This window comes from Stegostoma tigrinum, chromosome 3 (genome assembly GCF_030684315.1).
Source record: "Stegostoma tigrinum isolate sSteTig4 chromosome 3, sSteTig4.hap1, whole genome shotgun sequence".
NCBI classification, from domain to species: domain Eukaryota; kingdom Metazoa; phylum Chordata; class Chondrichthyes; order Orectolobiformes; family Stegostomatidae; genus Stegostoma; species Stegostoma tigrinum.
Window position 1 is genome coordinate 31997160 of NC_081356.1, and position 25688 is coordinate 32022847.

At 42.7% G+C, this 25688-nt stretch overlaps 1 protein-coding gene across 2 annotated transcripts in view; it reads left to right on the top strand.

Moving 5' to 3' along the window:
* Positions 1–25688, top strand: part of hsdl2 (hydroxysteroid dehydrogenase like 2) — a 127904-nt gene that overhangs the window by 38841 nt on the left and 63375 nt on the right. For both annotated transcript variants that reach the window (XM_048527217.2, XM_048527216.2), the window contains exons 3-4: positions 9158–9256; positions 16233–16347. In XM_048527217.2, coding sequence (XP_048383174.1) covers positions 9158–9256; positions 16233–16347 — 214 coding nt within the window. The remainder of the gene's footprint in view (positions 1–9157; positions 9257–16232; positions 16348–25688) is intronic.

Sequence of the window (25688 nt, forward strand, 5' to 3'; positions counted from 1 at the left end):
GAAGATGCTATGAGATAAGGGTGACAGCTCTTAACGTTAAGGCAGCATTTGGCTCACTTTGGCCCTTCACAGAACTGAAGTCGATGGAAATCTAATTGGAGTTCCTTGCACAAAGCAAGATGGTTTTGGCACTTGCAAGCTAAGTACCTCAGTTCCAGGACATTGACGCTAGAGTTCTAGAGGATTATATCTGAGGCCCCCACAATCTTCAGCTCCTTTGTCAATTATCTTTGTTACAATCCCAATGGAGACCTTGATTTTTAAAAACAAATACTGTTGAGCGTTGTTAAAAATTGATTGGATGTCAAAGCAAGATTTCCAGTTTTAAGACATTTTCTGTAACAAACAGATTAAAAGCACGATTTACTGTAGTCAGAGATAATGGGAAATACAGATGCTGGACAATCCGAGATAACAAAGTGTGTAGCTGGATGAACACAGCAGGCCAAGCAGCGTCTAGGCCCAAAACATCAGCTTTTGTGCTCCTGAGATGCTGCTTGGCCTGCTGTGTTCATCCAGCTACACACTTTGTTATCACAATTTACTGTACTCTATTTTTGTCAGCAACTTTGACTTTAAACCATAGACTATAACTTTAACGAAAAAAGCTTTGTCAGGTGAATGTTTGACTGTCCTTTAAATAGGCATTCAGTTGTCCCAGAGCAGTCCAAAATGATTATTGGCCCTTCTACTGGCCTAGAAACCTTTCACTTCAGAACTGTTTTAAGAGGTGTGCATTTTCTTGTAGATCTCTCTCTATAGCTTCTGCTAAACAACTCTTTCAGCCTCTAAAGTGGAAGCTCCCACTTAGACAGCTGCACATTGATCCTTGAAGACTGTGGCCTCAAACTACCCTCCTTTCTCCCACACCCTGGAAGGGTTACCTAAAGTCAGAGAAGTCATAGAAACCTTTCTGTTCTTAGGACTCTTCTCCTTAGCAATGTGAATTACAGGGACTTTGTGTGTAGATGGAAGTCTCCTGACTGACGATTTGTACATAGAATTTAGCCATTGTCACAAGTGGAAGCACCTTGCAGCCTTTCCCAGTGAATTATTCTGGGCCCCCTTTTAACAATCAAACCATCCAGACTTCCCATCATATGACCTCCTTCACTTCACCTTGAGTTAATGACACCGACACAAAACATGGTTTCTGAACTCTTCCAGTCCATCACAAGATTAGAAGTGGGATGTTCGCTGATTATTCTACCATGTTCAACACCATTTGCGACTCCCAAGATTGCAAGTAGTCAGTGTCCATATGTATTCTCCTTGTGAGGAGAATGTCCCTCCAGTTAAATGCCAGGCCATGAAGGTCTGTGGATATTTCTGTTCAGATGTGGCTGCCTGAGAAGGCCGTTCACTGTTAAATATTCATTTCTTGAAGGCTAATATAATGCAAGGTGGCCCATCATTGGATACCTTTCTTGCCATCAATGGCACCAAACAAGGTATGTATTCATCAAGATGGCAGCAGAGCCCTGTGCCAGGGGCTAGTCCACTCCAACTGCTTTTCTTTTCTTTTCCTTGCATTTTTTTTTCCCTATTTTCCTTTACTGCCATCAGTAGCCGCGAAGAATCCCAGCGAGGACTCCAGTGAACTCATGGCGATGGCGAGCAGGCCCAGACCGGGCCTCGTGGTAACAGCAAGGGAGCCCAGTGTGGATTTCGGTGAGCCCCTATTTACTTTTCCGGGGCAAGCGCAGGAGCTGGCATCAAAATCGATGGAGGTGACATCAGCGAGGTAGGCTCAGCAGCAAAAGATGGCACTTGACAATCAGTGTCTTAGTCATTGGTTGGGTCTGGCACTGGTGGTGCGAAAGTAATGGCGGTGGAGAAACAGCTCAGCGGCAAAATGTGGCACCTGAAGAGTGGCGAATGGGCATCACAGTGACATCAAGAGGAGCCCATCGGTGAGATATGCGACAATGACATTGGTGGGTTTGGATGCAGACAGTGGCGAAATGGTAATGGAGGAGCATTGGCTCAGCAGTGAAAGATGGTTCCTGAGGAGAGGCAACTTCAACGTTGGTTAGGTCTTGTGTAGTCACTAGCAAAGCACTGGAAAAGGGATGGCAGCATCATTGATGATGAGCTGGCTCAGGACTGGTGGATTCTCTTCAAGCTGTATCTTTTACTTCCTTATTCTTAAAACCATTCAAAATGGTGCTGTATTGTGGCAACATCGGAAAGTGTTTCACTGTATTTTGCTTTTTATCTATCCATAAAATACACGTGACAATAAAATTCATTCATTTATTTATATTGGCTTCAAATCTGTTTGGCATGTTTGAACTTTGGCATGTTCCTGTATACCATCAAAAAGCTTACCTTCGGTGTACACACTTAATTGAGGACAGATGGTGACATCTTTAACTTTCAAAAGCTCAGTATTAATGAGCAGTGACTGAGTGAATTATTTGGGATACTTGCGCATACACTGGAGGGTATTCAGTTGCTTGTGGATTGCCCTGACCCCAGGCCATTTTGGCCTGACAGTGAATCTGAGGAAAACCGAGACCTTCTGTCAACTCCCATCTGTCTTCCTACCACCTTGTCAATCTGAACTACACAAACTTGCATGAAGTACAGATGTTTTGCTATCTTGAGACTACCCTCTCTAATAGGACTGATGATCTGACCCATTGCCTGTTAAAAGCAAGCTCAAGATTTAGTATTGTGGACTTGAGAAAGAGTGTGAACTAAATCTTAGAATAAAAGTCACAGTCAAACAGACAAAGGTTTTGGCATTACTTCATAACAGGGCATGAGACTTGGACAACCTACTGAAGTATCTCGAAGCATTCCATTGTCACTCAGCTTACTTACCAAGTCAGGTGGTGGAGCAAAATCCCCAAGATTGAGACTGTTGTACTTGGGATTAAGAACAATCTCATGAGAACCCACCTTCACTGGATCAGTCATTGGGTTCGCATCGGCAATTCTGGTCAACCAGAGGCAGTTCTCTGTGGCTGGGTGAGCGAGGGAAACTGTGCCACACAACACCCCAAACTTGGATAGGAGCTAATCCTAAAGTCAACCTCAGACCTTGCAAGCTGGATTCCGATGTTTAGGGGAAAGTAATTTTGGGCAGGCTCAAATGGAGAAGTCCTCATGATCAAGCAATTTCAAGATTTGAAAATAACAGGTCCAGGTACCTGTTAGGACAAGTGGAGCACAGTGCAAAGCAAATGACTCCAACTAATCCTCCAGCTTTGACGTCATATGCAGTATTTGTGATTGTTATGTAAATTGAAACATGGTTTCATGACATATGAGATACCATCAATTCAGACTGTAAAGTGGTTCTTTCTCATTGCTGAGCACTTGTCTGACGCAATGGGAGAATCCAGTGATAAAAGAGGAATGGGTTCCCCAGACTGTAGGATGAATGACCAGAGCGAACATTAAGGTGATTGCTGTAATCAGTTTGCCAATGAAGAAAAGCTGGTTGATAGAAACAAATGGTTGGGATTTAGAACGTATTGCTTGATAGAATTGTGGGTACAGATTCTGTAGTTTTTCATAACAGAATTAGAGAGATACTTAAGTTTGCAAGAGTACAGGATAAGAGCAGGGTAGAGGACTAGCATCAGAGAGTCAGAGAGATATACTGCATGGAAACGTACCCTTCAGTCCAGTTTGGCTGTGCCAACCAAATATCTCTACATAAATCTAGAGGTAACAAAGTGTGGAGCTGGATGAACACAGCAGGCCAAGCAGCAACTCAGGAGCACAAAAGCTGACATTTTGGGCCTCGACCCTTCTAGGCCTGAAACGTCAGCTTTTGTGCTCCAAAGATGCTGCTTGGCCTGTTGTATTCATCCAGCCCCACACTTTGTTATCTCAGATTCTCCAGCATCTGCAGTTCCCATTATCTCTCTCCTATATAAATCTGGTCGCATTTGGCCCATGTCGCTCTAAATCTTTCCTATTCGTATACTCACCCAAATGCCTTTTAAATGTTGTAATTGTACCAGCCTCCTCCACTTCCTCTGGCAGTTCTTTCCAGTAAACACACCACCCTGTCCATGGAAAAGTTGCCCCTTATGTCCCTTTTTATATATTCTCCCTATTCCCTTCAATCTATGCCATCGAGCATTGGACCCTCCCACCCCAGGAAAAGACCCTATCCATGCCACTGAGGATTTTATAAACCTCTATAAGGTCACCCCTCAGCCTCCAAGCTCGAGGGAAAATAGCCCCAGCCTATTCATCCTCTCCCTATAGCTTAAACCCTCCAACCCTGGCGATATCCTTGTAAATCTTTCCTGAACCCTTTCTAGTTTCACAAAATCCTTCCTATAGTAGGGAGACCAGAATTGCATGCAGTGTCCCAAAAGTGGCCAAACCCATGTCCTGTACAGCCACAACATGACTTCCCAACGCCTGTCCTCACTTCAGTGACCAATGCAAGCGTACCAAATGCCTTCTTCACTGTCCTATTTACCTATGATTCCACTATGAAGGAACTCTGAGCTGACACTCCAGGGTCTTTGCTCAACAACACTCCCCAGGACCTTACCACTAAGTGTATAAGTCCTGTCCTGATTTGCCTTTCCAAAATGCAGCAGCCCACATTTATCTAACTTAAACTCCATCTGCCACTCCTCGGCCCATTGGCCCATCTGATCAATATTGCATTATACTCTGAGGTAACCTCTTTCACTGTCCACTGCACCTCCAATTTTAGTGTCATCTGCAAACTTACCAACCATACTTCCTATGTTCACATGTGAATCATCTATATAAATGATGAAAAGCAGCGGACCCAGCACTGATCCTTGTGGCACACCACTGGTCATTGGTCTCCAGTCTGAAAAGCAGCCCTCCACCACCACCCTCTGTCTCCTATCTTCAGGTCACTTCTGTATCCCAATTGCTAACTCTCCCTGCATTCCATGTGATCTAACCTTGCTAACCAGTGTCCCATGAGGAACCTTGTTGAATGCCTTACTGAAGTCTATATAGATCACTGCCCCGACACTGTGCTTATCAATCTTCTTTGTAATTTTTTTTTAAAAACTCAATCAAATTAGTAAGACATGATTTCCCACACACAATCAGTCCTTGCCTTTCCAAATACACCTATATCCTGTCCCTCAGGATCCCGTCCAATAACTTGACAATGACCATCACCTCATAAGAGCTGCAGACTTTATGGGCTGAAAGACCATCTACTGTTCAGTGCAGCCGCATAATTCTTTTACAAATTCTGTCATCTATCCTGGGTGTAATGCCTTTCTTAATGTATTCAAGGTTTTTGTATATTCTATTTTATGCACTGGCCAATTCCCTGACAAAAACTTGACTTTTTAAATTTGTTTTTAATGCTGATAAAGAGTCCCAGAGCCTGTCCATGCAGACAACCATGAACAGATGTTCCTTGCATTGCATGAGGTACCATTCATGTAGCACCTGTTGTTATTGCCACTGTATGCATTCAGCTTGGAGCTGTAACCAATGTAATGATCGAACCTCCAGGCAATTGTCTTGCTTTCAAATGAATTGAATGGGCCAGGTAGGTTGTGCCCGTTGCTTGGATTAGCATGAAAGCTAAGATGTATTTTTAGCTAGTTACTAGGATACTGATGACTGCATGATGTGTGTTAGCCCATTGGCTGCTTAAGCACATGTTTAACAAAAACAAAAATGTGTTCCTATTTCAATATTTGAATAGGGACCTCATTAATATTTGCAAAGGTTGCTCTGTGTGGCTGTTCCAGTGATTTCAATGAATTTGGGTGATTGATTGCCAGCTGTTCTCAATCTTTCAGTTTAAGTAGCCCACTATTTTTGCTTACAAAAGTGTTACTTGAACAGCATTTCCTCAGAGAGCGTATACCTCGAGCAGCATTTTTAAAACTATTATTTAGGCTCCCAGTACAACTTGAAGGGTTCTAGCCAGCAGGTACATTATGTTGCGAAATCTCACATTTGAAGTGACTATGCAACCCTGAGGTTCTGAAAGAAAGAATTTGTTCTTTTTCACTGGTACTGATTCCTATCCAGAGGCTTAGACTTCATGCGCTCCTGTGTTTTGTCACGCAAGTGGCGTATAAAGAATCACTGATCCTCTGAAGAAGGGTCACTGGACTCAAAACATGAACACTGCTTTGCCTTCATAGGTGCTGCCAGAGCTGCTGAGTTTCTTCTGTTTTTGTTTGTTTCAAAGCGAGTGCTTATATTTGTTTTCATCGCTCATTTTTTTTTACCCTTTTAATGTGTTGCTAGCCTGTCCCAGAGGATATGACTTGAGGGGCAGCTCTTGACTTGAAGTGTGGCTGTCCAGGAGTCTGTCCCACTCCTATTTTCTGCCATAGGTGTATTGGATCTGCAGATTGATAATCAGCTTTCTTGGTTTCATTCTGAATTTCATCTTTTGTGGCTGGGAGATACATTCTTCCCCTACCTGTATCTGCTTTCCGTAGGGACTGCTCACTCTGCAATTCCCTCATCTGCTCCACACTCCCCACCAACCTTTCCACCACACCCGGCACCTTTCCCTGCATCAGCAGGAAGTGCTACATCTGCTCCTACACCTTCCCCCTCACTTCTCTCCATCTTCTTTCTCAGCTATCCACCCCACCCTTCCCATTGACCAATCTCTACAACCTCCTACCTGCATCCACCTATCACCAAAGCACCTACCTTCCCCAGCCCCCTCCCTCAATTTGTTTCGAGCTCCCTTCCCCCTCCCCAGCCCTGAGGAAGGGATCCAGACCCAAAACATCGACTTGCCTGCTCATCAGATGCTGTTTGACCTGCCGTGTTCCTCCAGCTCTATGTTTTATGGAATCTTCTGTCGCTATATATGAAGTAGGACTGGAACCACAGCTTTTGGCTCAGAGAGAGGGAGTCAGTCCACATCAGAAAATCCAACTCTAAAACAATGTATCCAATGAGTACAGGTCTGGCCTCTGCTGTGAAACAGCAAGAAGTGCAGATGCTGGAGTCAGAGACAACACAGTGTGGAGCTGAAGGAACACCACAGGCCAGGCAGCATCAAGGGAGCAGGAAAGTTGATGTTTCAGGTTGGGACCCTCTTCACCTGCTACGTTCCTCTGCGTCCACACTGTGTGGCCTCTGCAGTGACACCCTTTGAAGTCAAACAACCTGCAAGCATTCTCCTTTTACAATTTACTCATCAGTATCTTTTGGAATTTGCACATTTGTTAGCTGTCAACTGTGATTTTTCTGCAGGCGAGTTACTGGAGGATTGCTGGGACACAGCATGGTCTCCATGACCCAGAGGTTGATGTTAGTCACCATTGATGGCACTGAACCCCTTTGACTTTCTGTGGAGTTTAGTAATGGCCTTGGCCATGCTTCAAAAGCATTTGGGTGTGGCATCTTTCACAAGGTCTCTGGGGCCTGTATGAAAGGGGAATGCAACTGTGTATCTCTTCCAACAATCAGATGGCAACAACTGTTTCTGAGATGGTTTGAATCTGAACCAGGAAGTATCAATTAGAACATTTAATTTGATGCCAACTCATGTAGATAGTGAAAAGAAGAAAGGGAAAGGAAGATGGCATTAAGCGTGAGATGGATTAATAGAAAACTCAGAAAAAGAATTCATACTTAAAAATCACTCCAACAATAATTTAAGTCTGAAGAAAGGCTATAGACTTAGATAATTTTTCAGGTCAGAGGGGTAGTTTGGCAGTAATTAAGACAATGCATTATTTAAAAATGCACAAGCCCAAACGTTTTCTTCTGTTTTTTTTGAGAGCCCATGAGTTCTGGATCACATACATGCTCCAATGTCAATCCCTTACATATGTTTTACTGCTGAGAGGATATTTCACCTCACTGGAGAGTCAAGGATCAGAAGGCTTAGTCTCAAAATTAAGGGGTGTCAGTGTTTGCTTGAGATGAGGAGAGTTTTTGGAACTGCTTGCCGCAGAGAGTTTTGGGGCCGTGTCCTTGTGTTTATTTAAGGTTGAGCTAGATAAATTCTTGATCAGTAGGAGAATCGAGGGTTATTGGGTGAATGAACAAGAGGATCATTTGATCCTGTTGAATGGTGGAATAAGCTCGAAGGGCCGAATGGCCTATTCCTGTTCCTATGCAGGGTCATAGAGATGTACAGCACAGAAACAGACTGTTGGGTCCAACCCCTCATGCCGACTGAATATCCTCTGTAATTCTAGTCCCATTTGCCAGCATTTGGCTGCTAACCCTTCCTATTCATGTAACCATCCAGGCGTCTTTTTAAATGTTGTTATTGTACCAGCCCCCACCACTTCCTTTCTTACAATCTTTTGGTCCTGCCTCCCAATCTTGTTCTACACAAATAGGCTATTGTGTTTCTTACATGACAACAGAGACCACTCTCAAGTACTTCTGTGACTGTCGAGCACTTCAGAATGCCCAGACGTTGTGAAGATTGTATAAATACGAGTCAGTCTTTCTCCCTTAATTTCAGGAGGAAGCTGACTGGAGCATGAGCAGTTTGGATTGTTCCTTTTATTGAAGTTCATGGATGTGGCTGCTTTTTATTGATCATCGTGAATAAAATGAGTTATTTGTCAGAGATTGTGGGACAATGGTGTATAAATTTTAGATAAATTACACCAATTCTACAATTCCATTGCATTCTCTGCCTGGCTGATTCCCTTAACTAGGATAAATGGATAAGTTATAGCTTCAATCCAGTAGGAACATGTATTCTGGCTGCGCATTGCATTCAGTAATGTTATAAGTTTCACAACTGCACCATACAATTTGTAAAATTGTACTTCCTACCACCTTACAATGCTGTATTTTCTCCTGTAATGCAGGCCAAACCCTTCACAGATGATTCCATTGTAATTGAAAATATAATACAGGACCTTTTCATTGCCTTGTTGTCATTTGCCTATTTGAATAAGAAGTTGCTGGCAATGACGTTTGTGTGAAGTAGTCAATACGGTTGGCTGATGTATGTTGACAGGCCCATAATGGCTCAATCATCATCAACACCAAACTACTTCAGCTTTAGAAATGAAACAAATGTGTTTTGTCTTTTCAGTTTTGTCTTACTGTTTTATTTGGCTGAAAAATAGCCTTTGTGATGCACACGGCTATTGATTGATTCCCTCGGGTGGAGAAACAGATATTATATATCTTTCACTTGTCTACAGGCATTATTAATTTTCTTTGTGCTTTTCAGTTGAAGCTGCTGGAGGCAATGCTTTACCCTGTGTTGTCGACGTGCGAAATGAGGAGCAAATCAGCGAGGCAGTGGAGAATGCAGTAAAGACCTTTGGAGGTACAGTGATTTATTTTCTGAGATTATTATTATTATTGTGGATTTGTGGACGTTATGAAAATGCATCAAAAGTCTGTCGATTCTTGTGGACGAATAACCACTTTGGACACAGAGATGGTAAGAACTGCAATGCTGCAGTCAGAGATAACACAGCGTGGAGCTAGAGGAACACAGCAGGTCAGACAGCATCAGAGGAGCAGGGAAGTTGACATTTCAGGTAGGGACCCTTCTTCAGAAATCCCCACTTTCCTGCTCCTCTGCTGCCTGGCCTGCTGTGCACCTTCAGCTCCGCAGTGTTACCAGATAGGACACAGTATTATTAATTTGTAAATTAAACAGCAAGATTTTTTTTGACAACAATAACTAATATTCAACATTCTATCAGTTGAAATATGATGTACCATAGAAAAGAAGGTTCAGAGTTTTGCACTGTTATTGATCCAAGGACCTTGAGGAGCTTCTCCAATTCTCTGAAGCCCTCGGCTTGTGTATGTCATTGAATCATAGAATCCCTGCAGTGTGGAAGCGGGCCCGTTGAGTCCACACACAGACCATCTGAAGAGCATCTCATTCAAACTATCCCTTGAGCTTCTAACTTGCTGTCCCAGCCAGAGCCCCCATTCTGGCAAAGTACTATCCCCTGGGTAATGCAGAAATCCCAGTGTCCTCAAAATAGCCTCTCCAAAGGCAATTCTGTCCCATTCAAACTAATTTAATGCAACTATGGCAGCCAAACTCACAACTCTTAATTAAAGATTCATGAATCTCAACTTCTGGCAGAAATATTCCTAATTTCCCCAAAATCAACTTGATTCAGAGACACCTTCCCTTGAGATGGTCAGTATGGATCAGCATGAACTGCAATCTGTAGTTTGCAACTTAAAAAGGATGCCTTGGAAGACTTAGTGCTGAGACTGTTACCTGACCATGACTTCAGTTTCTTTCTTAAAGCTGAATGACAGTATCTGATATTTGAAGAGATGTGCAGTTTAAGGTTTTTAATACAGTATATTTGCACGCAGTACAATTTGCCAATTTTAAGCCCCATTTACTACACACACGAGTCACTGACTTGATTTTGAAGAAGAGGTTATTCATGACATAGTGATGGAGTGATAGCTTCTGTCTGCCGGGAACTGATGTGCTGACAAGACTGATTAGCTACCTCAGTGTGTAATGCAGGTGCTTAGATCACCACTCAATTGAAACATCATTGCCCAATTCAAACAACAGGACCCATTCTTCGGCTGGATCCAGAGATCTATATTTATGCAATCACACATGCACACATTTTTACCAAGAAATATCCCATTAAAGCACAGTTTTAAACCCTCCTTGACATGTCATAAAGCCATCCAGTAATTCATTATTCCGAGTAGGGGCACTTAGGTCGCGTGAGTCGGTGAATAACATGGGTGAGGGGAGAGAGTTAATCTCCAGTTTATAATCTAACTATCAAGTCTTAGGGAACTAGGAGAATCGAGGGATATAGGAATAGATCAGGAAAGTGAAGTTGAAATGATGGATCATCTGTTGAATCCATCAGCCATGATCTGATTGAATGGCAGGTCAGTCTCAAGGGTGCATCCCCTGCTCTTTCCTCAGAGTTATTACGGCACTGGAAGAGTTTCTTCAGCCTACCCTGCCTCTACTGGCCTCTGAATAAATGGGCAATTTACCTCCTGTTATTCTTCATTTCTTCCTAGTAACCATGTGGGTGTTTCTTTTCTTAGCTGACATTGTAAATCCATTTTGAAAGCTTCAATTGAACCTGCCCTCATGCTCACTCGGGTGATGCCTTCCATATCTTAACCGTTTGCTGCATGAAAAGTTTTCCTCATTTCACTTCTACTTTCTTTGCTAATTACTCAAAATTTGTGCCCATTTATTTGTGAAAACTTCACAATTTCTACCTATCTATTCTGTCTGGGCCCTTCATGATTTCGAGCACCTCTATCAAATCCTCTCTGAATCTTGTTTTCTCCCTGGAAACCAATCTGCACCTCTCCAATCTGTCTCTAAAGCAGAACTACCTCATCCCTGGAACCATTCTCTCAGATTGAATTATGTTCCTTATCTCTAACCTGAAGAGAAGGATGAGAGAGGATGCTTGTCTGGTGGAGCAGAACAAATGTTGATTCATGCAGCTGAATCATGGAAGGATACTTCTTCAACTCATTTTGATTAAATAAAAAGCTATCACAAATTTCCATCTTGTGATTTTTTTGACACTATGCAAACATGACAACAGCTACTCCACAACTAGTATTGTCAATACTGGAGGCTTCTAAGTTCTAGCATGGAGAAGAATAACAAACAAAATAAATCCGAAAGCATCATTTCCGATATCTTTTCTCTTAACTGACTTGCCAGAAAATTTCTTTAGCTTTTTTTGCCGTGTGTACACATAAGAGCTTGGGATGATAATCAGCTCTGGCCAAAACCTTGACCCCAGAATTGCAAAGGAATGTTGTGGTGTGTGGGATTTTATCTTCTACACTGAATAGGTTAGGACATACATGGACCAGTTGGTCTTAGTGGACTATTACTGTGAATTCTACTTCATTCCATGTTGTAAAAGTGTTGTGCATCAGTTAATATGTGTCCCTGAAACTTGGAAGCTTGCTCAGCTGCCTAATATGACAGACCAGGCAATGAGAACATTTTGTTGGCAAAACTAGAGACCTGGTTTGTTTTTATACAAACACAGAGCTAATATAACCTTGATTGCAACAGCATGCAGGTCATTGGATACACTGTCTGCACTTTGAGTTTTCGTGTATTGTAAAGATCTTCCTAACCTTTTGTCAACAATTATATTTTTAATAGCCCCGTGCCATAATTCTCCAGTGACAGTGTGAATAATTATGTACAACCTTTTTACAATTTTATGCGTTTCAATCAGATCCCCTCTCATCCTTCTGAGCTGCAGTCAAACAGCAAGCTGGACCAGTCGAACAATTCTCTCCTCATAGGACAGTCCTGCCATCCCCCGTATCAGTCTAGTGTCCTTTGCTGCACTTCCTCAATGGCAAGCATCTCCTTTCTTGGGGAGGAAAGCCAAAACTGCACAAACTACTCCAGATGCAGTGTTACCAAGGCCCTATACAACTGCAGTCCGGCATACCTACTTCTGAACTCAAGTCTTCTTGCAGTGGAGGCCAGTATACGACTTGCCTTCCGAATTGCTTGCAGCACCTTTTCAATTTTCATTGACTGTTGTACAAGGACACTTAGATCTCTTCATACATCCAGACTTGCCAATATTTCATCATTTATTATGTAATTGTTTTCCTTTCTTTATTTTCACACTGAAGTATATAACTTCATATTTAGCCATGTTGTATTGTATTTGCCCACTCACTCAACTCATCAAACTCAAACTGAAGCCTCCTGATATCCTTACAACTCTCAATCCAATTCCGTGTTGTGCCATCAGCAAACTTGGAATTGTCCTATTTGGTTTCCTCATCCAGATCATTTATATGTGTCATGAACAGACGGCACCAAAGCACGAACCCTTATAGTACCTCCCTGGTCACTACTTGCCACTTGGAAAAAGACCCATTAGATCCTACTTGGTTTCCTGTCAACAATTCTCAAGCCAGTATATTACCCTTGTCCCATGTGCTTTAAGTTCATCCACGAACCTCGAATGAGGGTCCTTCAAAAAAGCCTTCTAAAAATCCAAATACACCACATTCACTTGATTCTCCACTGTCTATTCGACTAGTTACGGCCTCAGAAACTTCAGTAAATTTGTTCAACGCAATTTGCCTTTCCAGTTAGTCTAACATCAGCTGCAAGTATTAGCAGGCTCAAAAGAGGATAAATCGCTAATTCTCAATGAGGTGTATCCTAGATTGCTGTGGGAGGCAAGAGATGGGATTGTATGGGCCTGAATATTAATTTTCAGATCCTCTCTGGACACCGGAGAGATGCCAGAGGACTGAACAGCAGCTAATGCAGAGCCATGATCTAAGAAGGGTGGTAGGGATAAACTAGGGAATAGCAGGTCAGTGAGTTTGACATCAGAGATAGCGAAACTCTTTGGAAAATATTCGAAGACAAAGTATTCATGTCCAGTTGGAGAAACAAGAATTACTGAAGGATAATCAGCATGGTTTTTATCAGAGAGCGATCATGTCGAACAAACTTGAATTTCTTTGAGGAGGTGCCTAGGTGTGTAGTTGAAGGTATTTGGTTGATGTGGTCAGCATGGACTTGAGTAAGGTTTTTGACAGGTGTTGAATGGGAAACTGGTCACGAATGGGAGAGCCCATGGGATCTGGAGCAAATTGGCTCCGAGATGGCAGAGGGTTCTGGTTAAAGTTTGCTTTGTGACTGGAAGACTTTGTCCAGTGGCAGACCATAGGTTTCAGTGCTAGGTCCTTGATTGGTTGTATTATACATTAATGACTGAAATACAAGTATAAGAGATTTGGTCAGTAAGTTTGCAGATGACACAAAAATTGGTGGTGCGTAAATAGCAAGGAGTAAACGCTGAGAACACAGGACGATATCGAAGAGCTGGTCAGATGGGCAAAACAGTGGCAAATGTAACGGTTTCGTCAAGAGTATGAAGTGATGTATTGTGGGAGGACAAATAAAGCAAGGGGGAATATGTGATGAATGGTTGGACTGTGGATAGAACTGAGGATCAACAGGACATTGGTGTGTAAGTATACTGATCTTTGCAGGTAACAGGATAAGTGGTTATGGTGGTTAAGAAGACATATGGGATACTTGCCTTTATTAGTCAAAGCATAGAATACAAGAGATGGGAGGTTATTATGGAGCTGTATAGGAAGTTGGCGAGGCCATAGCTGGTGTACTGTGTGAAGTTCTGGATGCTACATTTTGGAAGACACGATCCCTTTGGAGAGGGTGCAGAGGAGATTCACTGAGATGCTGCTTGGGCTGGAGTGATTCAGTAATGAAGAAAGACAAGGTAGGCTGACGTGGTTTCCTTAGAGCAATGAAGGCTGAGGGGGGACTTGATAGAGGTCTACAAAACTATGAGGGACATAGGTCGAGTTATATACAAACAAACATGCCCACCTCCCTCTCCCACCACCTATTAGAGGGTTCAGTTACTAGGGTACATAGAATTACAGTGAAGGGTAGGAGGTTGAGAAAGGATTTATGGAGAAATTTCTCATCTGCAGTGTGGTGGATATGAGGAACTCACCTAAAGGGTTGGTAGAGACAAGGACCATTACAGCATTTAAGTATTTATATGATCAATTGAGTGCCATAGCATACAAGGCAATGAACCAAGTGCTGGAAAATGGACATAGATGCTTGATGATTGGCGTAGACACAATGGACTAAGGAACTTCTTTCCATGCTGTAGTATAGGACAATCCTATCTTTGCCTTCCTCTTTGCTCACTTGCTTCAAAAAACAGAGGATTGCACCAAGAGAAGAACCACTTGCATTTGTTTAACACAGTAAAAGAACTGAAGAGGCTCCACAGGAAACTGTATGGATTGAATACGTTTAAACTGTTGCAGTGCATTTCAAGTGCAGAGTGAGTGAGCAAAGAAATTTCCTCAATTAGTTATAACAAACCTGTCGGTGGTTAAAGTGCAAAAGTTAGCCTGTTGATATTTTGCCTACTTGGTCTTCAATAATGTCTCAGTAAGTCAGTTGCGTTGATTAATTAAGTGACGAGGTAGAGAGAAAAGGGAATGTTTGTGTGCAGAGTTGGGTCCTTAGACAGGGACCATGCAGTATCCACCACTACATTCAATGCCTTTAGAGACAGATGGGCACCTCAGGGGGTTAGATGCTTTACTGACTAGATTTTGGTTTAGCCCCCTCTCTCTCACCTTTGGTTCGCATTTCCGTTTAGAGGGCTTTGCATATAAATTAATCAGTTGGGATTCAGTGATTTATGGTGGTAGTTAATATGTGAGGGAATATCACAGGTGATTTTGCAAAATTTTTGGTTGTGTGTAGGAGCACTTCTGGATGCAAAGGATAGAAAAGGCAACTGGGTTTTTTGTGGCGTAGTGGAAGTGCCCCTTTCCCTAATACCAGCAGGCCTGGGTTCAAGTCCCACCTATTCCAGAGGTGTGTAGTGACGTCTTTGAACAGGTTGTTTGGAAAATATCTAAAAGAGGAGAAATAGGAGGGCTCTTCTGCAGGGGTAGTGTCCATACTGCTGAGCCAGAAAGTCTGGTTTAAAGCTCTCCCTGCTTTAGAGGTGTGTCAAGATGTGTCCAAATAGGTTGATTAAAAATTACTTAAAAGGGAGTAGGTATGTCTAATGTGTAGAATCAGCAGTTCGGGCCACTGCTCCCCAACATTTTCACAGTGTAATAATGAAAAAGCAATTTCTTGTTTCTGCCAAGTACACAGCAACCATGTTGACTGTTGGTAATTAACTTGTTTTAGTGTTGTTGACTGAGGTATGAATGCTGGTCAGGTTACCAGCTGAATTTCTTTGCTCATGATCGGGGCATTTAGGGTACTTTTAGGTAAGCAAGGAATGGAGGGATAAGGACCAAGGGCAGGCAGAAGGGATAAGTTGCATTTGGTTTCATGTTCGGCACATCATTGTGGACCGAAGGGCCTGTTCCTGTGCTGTCCTCTGCTATGTTGTGTGTTCTGGAAGCCCCATGGGACATTTTGCATCATCCTGGGCAGTTCAACACTTCATGCAAATAATGCAAACTATGATGATGTATGGCAGTGCACAGTCATATTCAGCTTTTTTTCTAATGCCCAACTGTGCAGCTTGAATCCATGACCTTTTAACTTATACTAACACTGGGTCAAGGTGTCATCTGAGGTTCAGGGCACCACAGTCAGTCTTCATGGGGAGAGAGAACTGGAGCAGGTGTTGCTAGGGTCTGTGGCCCACCAACAATCTGCACTGCTACGAGAGCTGGCTAACAATTGGCATGACATGTTTTGAGCAATGCCTAACCAGACTATTTTGGTGATTGACTTTTTTAAATTCCAACAGGTATAGATATACTGATAAATAATGCAAGTGCCATTAATCTAACTGGGACCCTGGAAACGCCAATGAAGAAAGTGGACCTCATGATGAGTATCAACTCCAGAGGAACTTACCTAACGTAAGTGTTGTAAATAATATATTGACCCTTGGCTGTCTTGCAGTGAGGTGATCAGAAGTCCCTAAAGTGCTATGTGATCAGGAAAAATAATGAATTTGTGTTAGAATACAGGAAGATTAAGTTTTTTCTGAAGCTGATTGTGTCTTGCATTTAATTAGCAACTTTAACACAGGCGCTCCACAGGAACAGTATCAAACAAAAGTTGCCACCACCTCAGCTTTGGAGATTTGTTTGGACAAGTAACCAAAAGCAATGGCCCAAGGAGAGATTTTACATGGTATCCTAAAGTAGATAGGAGGGAAATACACACAGCATCAGGGTCTAAGTAATTGAAGGCATGGCTTCTAATGATAGAACATAATTGGAGGAGCAACAAGATCTTGGAAGGTTGCAGGATTGCAGGAGATTAGAATTAGGAAGATGGGAGGCCTGGAATCTCCTTGAAATGATGAGCTTTGTCAGATATGCCAATTTTAATTATGTTGTGACAACAATATAGCTTCTATGCAAAAACTGTATTAAAAAAGGATTTATTGAGGATGGTACTGAAGTTCAGATGAGGTTATGTCATTTTAGAACAAAGGGCAAGAAATTCCTGTCTGTTCCACATGTATTTAATGATGTTGGTAGTTGCTGACCTTGCTGAAGCAGCCAGCTCCCGTCTTCGGCCACTGCTGCCCAAGGCAGTGGGGAGAGAGACAAAAATGTTTTGGATTGGGCAAGGAGTGGAAAGCAGAGAAACATTGTGGATTGAGGGAGGGATTGACTAATTTCGACGCATTTTGAGACAACAGGCTCTTTAATTGGTCCATTTGAAAAACAGCCGTGATACGTTGATATTTTTCAAACAAATGTCATCATCAAACTGTATGACAAGAACATCCTGATGAGAGCTGTGCTCAACTTTAACTACACAGCGTACTGCACCTCAGTCTTCAGCTGAATAGTACAAATTCACCGTATACTCTCCTCGACTACTTGTGTGAGTGGGGCATCGTCATTTTGGTGGTTTTAGGTTTAGACTTGTGTCTTGTAAAGTTATTCACCATGGTGCTACATCAAGGCTTGCTTTATTTACCGACTTTATTTTCACCCTTTCCTGGGATGTAGCTACCTTTGTTAAGGTTGACATTTCTTTTCCATTCTGGATTTTTCTCTCTTGAAAATAGGGTTGATGTGCTGCCTTGAATTACCTCAGTCCACGTGTTGTAGGTGGACCCAAAGCCCTGTGAGGAAGAGAGTTCCGGGTTTTTGATCCAGTACTTCAGTAAAATTCAGAGTCAATGTGTTGTATTTATGTCTCAGCTGCTGTGTGAGGCTGTTTATATTCAATATGAGATCAGTCCATCAAATTGAGTCAGGAAGCAGTGTATTCAGAATGGACTGCATGGAGTCACAGACATACAGCATGGAAACAGGCCCTTCGGCCTTCGGTCCAGCTTGTCTGTGCCGACCAGATATCCTAAATAAATCTAGTCCCATTTGGCTCATATCCCTCTAAACCCTTTGTATTCATACACCCATCCAGATGCCTTTTAAATGTTGTAATTGTACCAGCCTCCACCATTAGCTGCTCATTCCATACACTTACCATACGCACTCTCTATGGGGGGAGAAAGTTGCTCCTTAGGCCCCCTTTGAAATGTTTCCTGTCTCACCTTAAGCATATGCTGTCTAGTTCTGGACTCCACCACCCCCCCCCCCCCCCACCCCCACCCAATCCTGGGGAAAATACCTTGTCCATTTACCCTACCTCTGTTGATTTTGTAAAACTCTATAAGGTCACCTCTCGGCCTCCGACAATCGACAGAAAACATCCCCTGGCTATTTGGCCTGTCCCTATTGCTCACACCGTCCAATCCTGGCAACATCCTTGTAAATCTTTTCTGAACCCTTTGAAGTTTCACAACATCCTTCCTATAAACAGAGAATTGTACACAGTATTCCATTAATGACCCAACCAATGTCTGGTACAGCTGCAATATGATCTCCCAACTCCTATACTCAGTGCATTGACCAATAAAGGAAAGCATACTAATGCTTTCTTCGCTATCCTAACTACCTGCGACTCCACTTTCGAGGATCTATGAACCCGCACTCTAAGGTTTCTTTGTTCAGCAGCATTTCCCAAGACCTCACCATTAAGTGTATAAGTCCTACACTGATTTGCCTTTCCAAAATGCAACACCTCATTTATATCTAAATTAAACTCCATCTGCTCCTCTTAGGCCCATTGGCTCGCCAGATCAAGATCTTGTTGTACTCCAAGGTAACTTTCTTCGTTGACCACAACACCTCCAATTTTCATTTCTTCTGCAAACTTACCAACCACACTTCCTATGTTCACGTCCAAATCATTTATATAAATGATGAAAAACAGTGGACCCAGCGCCAGTCCTTGCGGCACACCACCGGTCACAGGCCTCCAGTCTGAAAAGTAACCCCCCTCCACTCTCTGTCTTCTACCTTCAAGCCAGTTCTTTAACCAAAAAGCAAATTCTCCCTGTATTCCGTGTCATCTAACGTTGCTAACCAGTCTACCATGAGGAACCTTGTCGAGTGCCTTACTGAAGTCTATATAGGTCACGTCCACCGCTCTGCCTTCATCAATCCTCTTTGTTACTTCTTCAAAAGACTCGTCAAGTTCATGAAACATGATTTGCCACACACAAAGCCATGTTGACTATCCCTAATCAGTCCTTGCCTTTTCAAATACATGAAAATCCTGTCCGTCAGGATTCCCTCCAACAACTTGCCCACCACCAATTTCAGGTTCACTGGTCTACAGCTCCCTGGCTTTTCCTTCCCACCTTTCTCAAATAGTGGCACCACGTTAACCAACCTCCAGGCATCTGGCACCATACCTATGGCTATCGATGATATATCTCAGCGAGGGGCCCAGCAATCACTTGCCTCGCTTCCCACAGAGTTCTAGGGTCCACCTGATCAGATGCCAAGAGATCTATCACCTCTATGTGTTTTAAGACACCCAGCACCTACCCCTTCTGTAATATGGACATATTCCAAGATGTTGGTATTTATTTCCCCACGTTCTGAATATCCTTCTCTACAGTAAACACTGATGCAAAGTACTCGTTTAGTGTCTTCCCCATCTCCTGTGGTTCCACACATCAGCAGCCTTGCTGATCTCAAAGGGGCTGTTCTCTCCCTAGTTACTATTTTGTCCATAATGTATTTGTGGAATCCCTTTGGATTCTCCTTGATGCTAGTTGCCAAAGCTATCTGTGTCCTCCTTTTTCTCTCCAGATTTCCCTCTTAAATATACTCCTACTACTTTTATACTCTTGTAGAGAATCACCTGATTTCTACACCATGTCCCAGTCTACATTTGGAATGTTGAGATCCCCTACATTACCACCTATTTTTCTTACAGATAAGTGAGATCTCCTTACAAATTTGTTTCTCAATTTCCCGCTGACTATTTGGCAATCTATAGTACACTCTGAATAAGGTGATCATCCTTTTCTTATTTCTCAGTTCCACCCAAATAACTTCCCTGGACGTATTCCCAGGAATATCCTACCTAACTGGAGCTGTAATGTTATCCTTTATCAAAAATGCAACACCTCCTCCTCTCTTGCCCCCCTTGTGATCCTTCCTGTACCCTGGAACGTTAAGCTGCCAGTCCTGTTCATCCCTGAGCATCGTTACTTGCTCTCACTTTAGCCCAACCAGTGATTTTCACTAAGTTAATGTCACATCTTTGCTTTCAATCTGTGCGTTCTATGGGGGAGCTGGCCATTCAGCCCATCGAGTCACACTAATCCTCTGAAGAGCGTCCCATTCAGACTCACCTCATCTAATATCCCTGTAATCCCACAATATCCATGGCTAACCCACCTCGCCTGCACATCCCTGGTCAATATGAGCAATTTAACATGGCCAGCCCACCTATCCTGCAAATCTTTGGACTGTGGGAGGAAACCAGAGCACCCAGAGGAAACCCACATAGTCACTGGGAGAATGTGCAAACTCCACGCAGACGGTTGCTTGAGTCCGGAATTGAACCTGCGTCCCTGGCGCTGAGAGGCTGCAGTGCTAAACACTGAGCCATTGTGTCACCCTTTGTAAGTCCTAGGATTTATTTGTTCAAAGCAGCTGGTTTGCACACTTTGAGATTTATGTCTCTCAAATTTTTCTTAATTCTTCTCAAACTTGAGTACTGCATATAATTTTCCAATCCATATTATAGAATCATCATAAAACCCCTACAGTGTGGAAACAGGCCCTTAGGCTCAACAAGTCCACACCAACCCTTAGAGCATCCCACACTGACCCATCCCCCTATAACCCACCTAATCTACACATCCCTTTGGGCAATTTAACTTGGCCAATACACCTAGCCTTGGATAGAGGTGAGGGGGAGGTAGGGATGCTATAGTGTCAGGGACATGTAGGTTTGGTGGATAACCCACAGGAAGCACAGGGTTAGAGATAGCGTAGGGGGTTGGGTCTGGATGGGATGCCCTTTGCAGGGTGGTGTTGACTTGATGGGCCGAATCGCCTGCTTCCACACTATAGGGATTCTATGATTCCCGACACACTGTAATGGCAGGTAGTGAGTGTGGGCAATATTCTTAGCGAACCTGGCCATTTGGATTCAAAATTTGCATGAATGTAGGACACACAGCGTGGTGGTGGAGAGTTGCTCTTCAGACTGAAGGCTTGTGACAAATGGTGTGCTGCAAGCATTGTTACTGGGTCCACTGCTTTTTGTCATTTATATAAATGACTTGGATGCGAATATATGAGATACGGTTAGTATGTTTACAGTTGACACCTAAATTGGAGGTGTAGTGGACAGTGAAGAAGGTTATCCCAGAGTGTAATGGGAGCTGGATCAGATGGGCCGATGGGTCGAGGATTGGCAGATGGAGTTTAATTTAGATAAATGTGAGTTGGTAACACAAATCGGGGCAGGACTTATACACTGAATGGTAAGGTCTTGTGGCATTTTGCTGAACAAAGAGACCTTGAAGTGCAGGTTCATAGCTGTTTGAAAGTGGAGTCATAGGTAGACAGGGTAGTGAAGAAGGCATTTGGTATGCATGCCTTTATTGGTCAGCCCGTGGAATATAGGAGTTGGCAAGTCATGCCGTGGCTGTACAGGACGTTGGTTCAGCCACTTTTGGTATACCATGTGCTATTTTTGTCCCCATGCTAAAGATGTTGTGAAACTTGATAGGGTTCAGAAAAGATTTACAAGGATGTTACCAGGTTTGGAGGGTTTGAGCTATAGGGACCGGATGACTAGGCTGGGGCTATTTTCCCTTTTGGGTCGGAGGCTGAGGGGTGCCCTTTTAGAAGTTTATAAAATCGTGACAGGCATGGATGGGGTGAATAGTCAAGGTTTTTTTCTGGGGTACGGGAGTCCAAAACCAGAGGGTGCAGGTTTATGCTGAGAGGGGAAGGATAAAAGGGACCTAAGGGGACAGCGTTTTCACGCAGAGGGTGGTGCGTGTGTTGAATGAACTGTGAGTGGAAGTGTTGGAGGTTGATAAAATTACAACATTGAAAAGACATCTGGGTGGGTGTATGAATTGGAAGGGTTCAGAGGGATATGGGCCAAATGGGACTAGAATAATTTAGGATATCTGGTTGCCATTGCTGAGTTCGAACGAAGGGTCTTTTTCTCTGCTCTACATCTTTGTCTCTGTGCCCGTATATGATTGAAGGATTGTTGAAATGTTGAATGTCACTGATCCTAACTCCAGACCATAACATGCATTCAAAAATGCATGTTGTCACAAAAAAAACTTAGATTCTGTGTAGATCTGTAATTCTGATCTATGGCAGCAGCCCTCCTCCCGAACCAGAACACTAAAGTTCATGATGGATGTGTTTCTAGTTACATATTTTTTTCAAAACCTACTATTGCATTGCATGTCGGTCCTTGTTCTCTAAAATTTATATTAGGTGAGAGGCAATCGTGTAGTGGTATTGGACAAGTAATCCAGAACACTGGGCTAATGTCCTCGGGAAATTGGTTTGAATCCCACCATGGCAGATGGTAAAATTTACATTCAGTCAAACTCTGGAATGAAGAGCCAGTTGAATGGAGTTGATTGTCATAAAATCCCATCTTGCTCACATGTCTCCTTTTATTGAAGAAAATCTTCAGTTCTTAGCCAGTCTACATGTGACTCCAAGTGCACAGCAATGTGGTTGATTCTTTCTGTAAAATTCAGGCAGTAAATAGCCAGCAATGCCTACATCCCTGAGTGAATAAAATAAAAATCCTCATATTGTCCCCAACCATTTGGACAAGATCGCCATTGTAGTTTCCAATCGTGGAAGAATGCTCATGGACTGAGTGAAGGAACCCAAGCTCTACTTTGTGAAACGCTCTGACCACAGGCTGTAATTATTAAAAGGCAAGGTTTATATAAAAGGGCCAAAGTCAAAACAGCTTTTAAAAATAGAAATTACTGGAAAAGCTCAACAAGTCTGACAGGATCTGTGGAGAGCAATCGGAGTTAAAGTTTTAGGTCGAGTGATCCTTCCTCAGACCCTCTCCTCCGCTACCAGGTCCACTGAGCTTTTCCAGCAATTTCTGTTTTTGTCTCTGATTTACAGCATCCGCGGTTCTTTTAGTTTTTATTTAGTATCAAAACAATTGTCACTTGAAGTTGTTGAATCGTTGGTTTACAAAGTGGGAAATTGTGTGATTTCCTTTTGGGTTTCAGGTCCCGCTATGGCCTCACTCTCCTTAATCTCCTTCAGCTCTCTGAGATCTTTACACTCCTTGAATTCTGGCCTCTTGTGCAGTCCTGATTTTCATGTCTCCATCATTGCCTGCACACACTACTCTATCATTTGTCCCCTAAATCTCCCAGTCTCTTTATTTATTCCTTTAAACGACCAATTTGCTGTTGGCTTCGGCCATGTCTGAATATCTTCATCATTTGGCTTGGTGTTAAATTTTGTTTGACAATTGATCCTGTGAAGCGTCTTGTGAGGTTTCACTACATTGAATTGCCAGATCAATGGATATTATTATACATGGCTCACTCCATCAGTAACACAAAACCCCTCTGACCATAGATACACCTTTGTAAATGGAAATCAAGCAGGGAGATTGACATGTCTTGAATGAGGTGGTTGCGTGACTCACACTAACATTAAATATGAAACAGGGTCAGTAAAACAACCTGCAAAAAGAGAAATAAAAGCACTTCTCTTCATCCAAATAAACCCAGAAGCATTCCCAAGAATTATGGCAGAGGTAGTGAAATTTGCATGTCAGCTAATTGCTTGCTATATTCACTGCTCACTGTCAATCACAGAATCTCTACAGTGTTGAAGTAGGCCATTTGATCCATCGATTCCACTCATCCTCTAACCAACAATCCACCCAGATCTCACCCCCCCACCCCCCGACTGTAGTCCTATAAACCCTGTATTTCCCATGATTAACCCACCTACAATGGGGTAATTTAACATGGCTAATTAATCTAAGCTGCATATCTTTGGACTGTGGGATGAAACTGGAGTTCTCGGAGGAAACCCATGCAAATACGGGGAGAGAATGCGAACTCTACACAGACAGTCAGCTGAGGGTGGAATCGAAGCCGGGTCCCTGACGAAGCACTGTGCTGCTTGAATGGCCAGGTGATCACAGTTGAAGTTGCACTGACCTTTGTTGAGTCAAGTCTCAAGTGGCACTTGTTACGGCTTCAAACTGACAAACTGAAGAACGGATCACTCACTCAAATTTACCCTTAGCTCATTTAAAGTGCGTTTCCATTAATTTGCTTACACCATTGAAGCAGCAGCCCATTTTTGCAGAACGTACAGCGGGTACAGTCCTAGTGAAGGCCTTTATCCAGACAAAAGTTGCCTTGGGTGACACGCCTTCAGGGTTACATGTGAAATCTGTTGAAAGTAAACACAACAAAAAAAAGACGTAAAGGCAATAAACACCTTGAAGAATTATATCTGAGGTGTTGTTGCATAATTATCTTGTCTGAGTCACCAGGCTGCGGTGCAGGTCCCACTGCGAAGTTTGAGCGTAAAGTTTCCAGCGCCACCCCAGTACAGTACTGAGGGACTGCTACACTGTCAGAGGTGCTGTCTTTCAAAAGAAATGTTCAGACAAGGCTCCTTCAGCCAAATGGGAGAATGTAAAATATCCCATGAATTACACTGAAGAAGAGCAGGGAGTTATCCCTGGAAACCTGATCAATACTTATATCTCGATCACGTTAGAAAATCATTATCTGGTCGTTATCACATTATTGCTGGGGGGAGTTTGCTGTGAACAATGTCGATATCACGTTTTCTACATTACAGTGGTAGCCCCACCTCAGAAAAAAATCCTTAATCTGCTGTATAGCATTTTGAGATATCTGTGAAAAGGGCTATCTGAATGCAAGTTTTCATTTTCTTCGTGAAAATTCATCTCGCCTAATTTTTAAAAAACATTTCTGTTCTACTACCCCTAATTTTTCAATGATTCTGTTGTCCGCTTACTCATCACTAAACATATAAAAACCTGGGCCCTTTCAATGTTCAGAGAGACTGTCTGCAGCAGGCAAGGTATTTATTTCACACCTGACTCAGCCATGATTTTGGCTTCAGGATGGAATTTGAACCATTGTTGAGACATGTATCGACAAGGTAGCTCTAGCTGTATTACAGCACACAGTTGTCTTGAACAATCTCTTCCAGCACATGGCTCTTATAGCAGATCCAGAGGAGGGTTTGGAATAATGAAGGAATATGGGTACATTGTTGACTCAGTCACTGCAAGACTTCAGTAACACAGAAAGCAGCATTTGAGAATTGACTCCTGCCCTCTGCTGAGACCTCTGATCTTTTCCAGTGAAACCTCTCCACAGATTTACTCAACCAGGGGTTACTGTATGTCCAGTAAGCTGGTAAAGTTGACAAGTTTCGAAAGAGTTGGTTGCATGATTCTATGGAAACATTTACAAGGTTGTGACCTGGTTTGATTTCAGTAAGAATATCTTGGTCAGATTAAGAAATGTTAAGCTTTGTTTCATGGCATTTCTTAAGGACAGAAAAAACACATTTATTTACCAACCATCACCCTCTCCAGATACTTTGACATATTTTTAAAGTCAGGTCACTTGTATTGTAGGAAGCACAGCAGCCAATGTTCCCACAGCCAGATCCCATAAACGGCAATGTAATAATGACCAGATTTGAGATATTGAAAAATGAATGACTCGTGACATCAGGGAGAACCTCCCTACAGTTCTTTGATGTAGTGTTGTAGGATTTTTTTTGAGGGAGGAGATTTCAACATTTCATCTGATAGACCCTCTGACAAGATGCATTCCCACAGCACTTCGCCC